The 3,232-nt window shown below is 66.0% G+C and overlaps 1 protein-coding gene across 1 annotated transcript in view; it reads left to right on the top strand.

The window, feature by feature from the left end:
- LOC102370145 (rho guanine nucleotide exchange factor 19-like) overlaps positions 1-2,733 on the top strand; it is a 6,430-nt gene extending 3,697 nt beyond the window's left edge. Inside the window, 6 exon segments of the mRNA XM_014519728.2 lie at positions 1-68; positions 182-256; positions 646-738; positions 986-1,146; positions 1,261-1,404; positions 1,607-2,733. The exon segment at positions 1-68 is cut by the window's left edge and continues 56 nt beyond it. Of these exon segments, the coding sequence (XP_014375214.2) occupies positions 1-68; positions 182-256; positions 646-738; positions 986-1,146; positions 1,261-1,404; positions 1,607-1,667 (602 nt within the window). The 3' untranslated portion in view covers positions 1,668-2,733.
- The last annotated feature ends 499 nt before the right edge of the window (positions 2,734-3,232 follow it).

Genomic DNA, 3,232 nt, shown 5'->3' with positions numbered 1-3,232 from the left:
GCCATCCCCTCAAGTCCTTCCTGGTGCTGCCCTTCCAGAGGATCACCCGCCTCAAGATGCTGCTGGAGGTGCGCAGGGTGCATGGCGCAGGGGTGCATGAGGTGGCCCCTAGCATCCCTCTCTGGAGACGGGGTGCCCCCCACCCCAGCCCGTCCCCCTGACCGTCCCCCCCACCCTGCAGAGCATCCTGAAGCTGGCCCCGGCGGGCTCCGAGCTGGGGGAGTCCATCGGCGCTGCCCTGAAGGCCGTGGGGGAGGTAAGCGTGCCCCCCGCGGGCCTGATTCTGCTCTGAGGCATGAGGTGGTGGGCAGGGAGGAGCTGAGCTAATTACACCGCCAAAGGAGCAGGGGCCAGAGATGCTCCCTGAATGAGATCAGCCACCAGGACAGTCTCTTGGTCTGTGGGTGCAGGTGACAGTGCCACGCCCAATGCGGCGCGACGCCCAGCCGGTGCCTGAGATCGGCTCCGGGTCCTTGGCATCGCCCCTTCTTGAGCTAGGCTGGTGGCTGCTGCAGGCAGGGGCAGACAGGAGGTCTCTCCGCTGCAGGGAGCTCCGTGTCCTGGATGCCCGCTGGGGAGGGGAGGCTGGGGCGCGGGGCCTGGTGGGGCTGGGAGGGACCCGCGGCTCTCCCGGCCTCTCTCCAGATCGTGTCCGAGTGCAACGAGAGCGTGCGGCGCATGAAGCAGACGGAGGAGCTGGTGCTGCTGGAGAAGCAAGTGGAGTTCCTGAAGACCAAGGTGAGGGCCACGGGCAGGGGTGGCAGGGGGCACAGGCCAGGGGGAGAGGGAAGCCCAGTGGGTGCTGCAGGGTCATGCCATGCCATGCCATGCCTTGACATGTGCGCTGAGATGGAGTGATGTTTGCTGCAAGCAACAGGCCTGCTAGGGGCCATGGGTGTATGGCAGGGCCCGACCCTGTCCCCGGAGCGGTGCGGGGTGGTCGTCCCGCACCAGGTGCTGTACGTTGCGCCGTCTCTGTGTCCAGGCCATCCCACTCATCAGCCGGGGGCGCTGGCTGGTCCGGGCCGGGGAGCTGACCCACGTCCTCCCGCAGGACGGCGTTGCGGGGTCTCGCCCCCGCCTGAGCAGGAAGCCCATCCACCTGCACCTCTTCAGCGACCTGCTGCTGCTGTCCCGGCGGAGGGAGTGAGTCTGGCTGCGTGCCCGTCTCCCGTGGGGCCATTGGGACGCCCTCGCCCTGCATGCCAGGGGGCACGTGGGTGCTCCCAGGCCCTCATGTGACCCCCTCTTCCCTCGTAGGGATGGCCGGTTTTCCGTCCAGGACTACGCCAATGCCAACCACGTCAAAGCGGAGCTCCTCGAGGCCGACCTCGCCTTCCGCCTCCGCCTCTCCCAAAACCACCGCGGGGCCGGCGCCGAGTTCCTCCTCCGGGCCGCCAGCGCGTGAGTGTGGGGCCAGCCCAGACTAGGGTCGGTGAAGCCCGACACTCGCCCTCCATACGGCACGGCTGGGAGCGATACCTCCGTTTCCAAAGAAGTTGCGGGGCAGGGGATGATAACCCCCTTGGAGATGCCTGAGCTGGCGGTGTGGGCAGGGAAGGGCTCGGTTCTCATCAAGATGCCTCTTCTCTCTGCCCCGTCCTAGGAGCGAGCGGCAGGAGTGGATCTCGCTGATCGCCCGGCAAGCCAGCCCCGCGCCGTCATGACCAGAGTCGGGCTTGCTTGGATCTGCCCCCATCTCAGCCTCGCGGAGCTATGCCCCCGGGCAGCCATCCAGACTGGGGTGCCTGGCTGGGGTGGGGGGCTGTCTTCCTCATAGCCAGCCCCAGACTGGAGGGCAGAGGCACGGGGGTGTCGAGCCGGTCTCTGTAGGAGCCTTGCACACGTGGGTGGGAGCCGAGCCTGGCTGTGTGCCGGGGCCTTTGCGGGCTTCCAGGAAGGGGCTGTGCAGACGGCCCCTCGCGGCCCGGGGGCAGCCGGCACAGCACGCGGGATGGTGGCGGGTGCTTGACGTTCCCAATTAATTGCTACGAAATGAATTTTTCCAGCTTCTCCATGCAGTCTCTTGTCCTGGGGTTTGCTCTGCCTGTCCCCTCCCCGGTGGGTTGCAGCCCTGACCTCCCCATCGGAGGAGACGGTGCCCCCCTGACACCAGGTGGAGGAGTATGGGCTACCTGTGCCCGGATACGGCCTCCTTGGTGTGTGTGGGTGCGGGGGGAAGAGGGCCTTGATGACTCGTGTTGAGGGTATTAAGGCCCTGAATGTCTTATTTTACCTGCGGTTACTTGGTTTTCTAGCACGTGGGCTTGTCCACCCACCCCTTGCCTCAGCTTGGCCTCACTCCTGGTACCGCTCTGGGTCTTGGCTCTGTGGGAATGACCCTCCTGGGCAGGTCCCTGGCACCTCCTGCCCCAGCAGCGTGGTGCAGGATCTCTCGTGGCCTGTATGGCCCCTTGCGTGGTCTGCCTCTGCAGCTATGCAGTGGGGGCTGCTTTGAGCCCCACATCCCCGCAGTGCCCCTGCACAGCCCCAGGCTGGGGGCATCGGAGTAGCCCCCGTTGTATGCTCACAAGCACTTTTCAGGCCCTTGCTTCTGCAGCAGCTGTGGCCCCTAGCCCGCTCCTTCCACGGTGCAGGGTTTTCCACGGGCTCAGCGGCGACTGAGGCCTCATGCTTCCCAGGAGGAAGAGCTGAGCTCACAAGGCACCTGCTCCATGTCTCACCCTGGGAACTTCCTGCCTTCTCGGGATAGGGAAGGGGGTGGTGTCGGCTTCTCCCCCCAGCCGGGCTCTTTGGTGCATTGTCTGCGCGCCCAGCTGGGCAGGAAACGCGCCAGCTCACCCGTCTCCCAGGCCTGGGGATGGAGGGGGTGGCGGTGCACGAGGAAAGGGCCCAGGCTGCTGCAGCCAGAGGTGCAGAACAGCTGTGCTTGGGTTCGTGCTAGCGGCATGGATCTGCCCCGGGCTCCAGACCGTGCTCGGGGCAACTGGATGAAGGACCCACGTGTGTGGGGGAGCTTCAGGGGTGGGTTCAATTCCCAGCGCTCCCTTGGAGACCTCGGTGGGGGCATTTCATCTCTGTGCCTCAGTTTCCTCAGTCCAGGAAACAAAGCGGTTGAGACCTGTGATTCTCAACCGGGTAGGACGGGGCCTGTCTAGACTGCAACCCTGGCAGCAGGAAGCAGAGGTACCCGCTCCTGCCTCCAGCATCCTCGGGGTGGAGCAGACCCTGCCCAACCGGGCTGCGGAGCACCATGCACCACGCTGCTCCC

Source organism: Alligator sinensis, unplaced genomic scaffold (genome assembly GCF_000455745.1).
Source record: "Alligator sinensis unplaced genomic scaffold, ASM45574v1 scaffold512_1, whole genome shotgun sequence".
Classification (NCBI taxonomy): Eukaryota; Metazoa; Chordata; order Crocodylia; family Alligatoridae; genus Alligator; species Alligator sinensis.
This window is presented reverse-complemented; position numbering and strand designations above follow the sequence as displayed.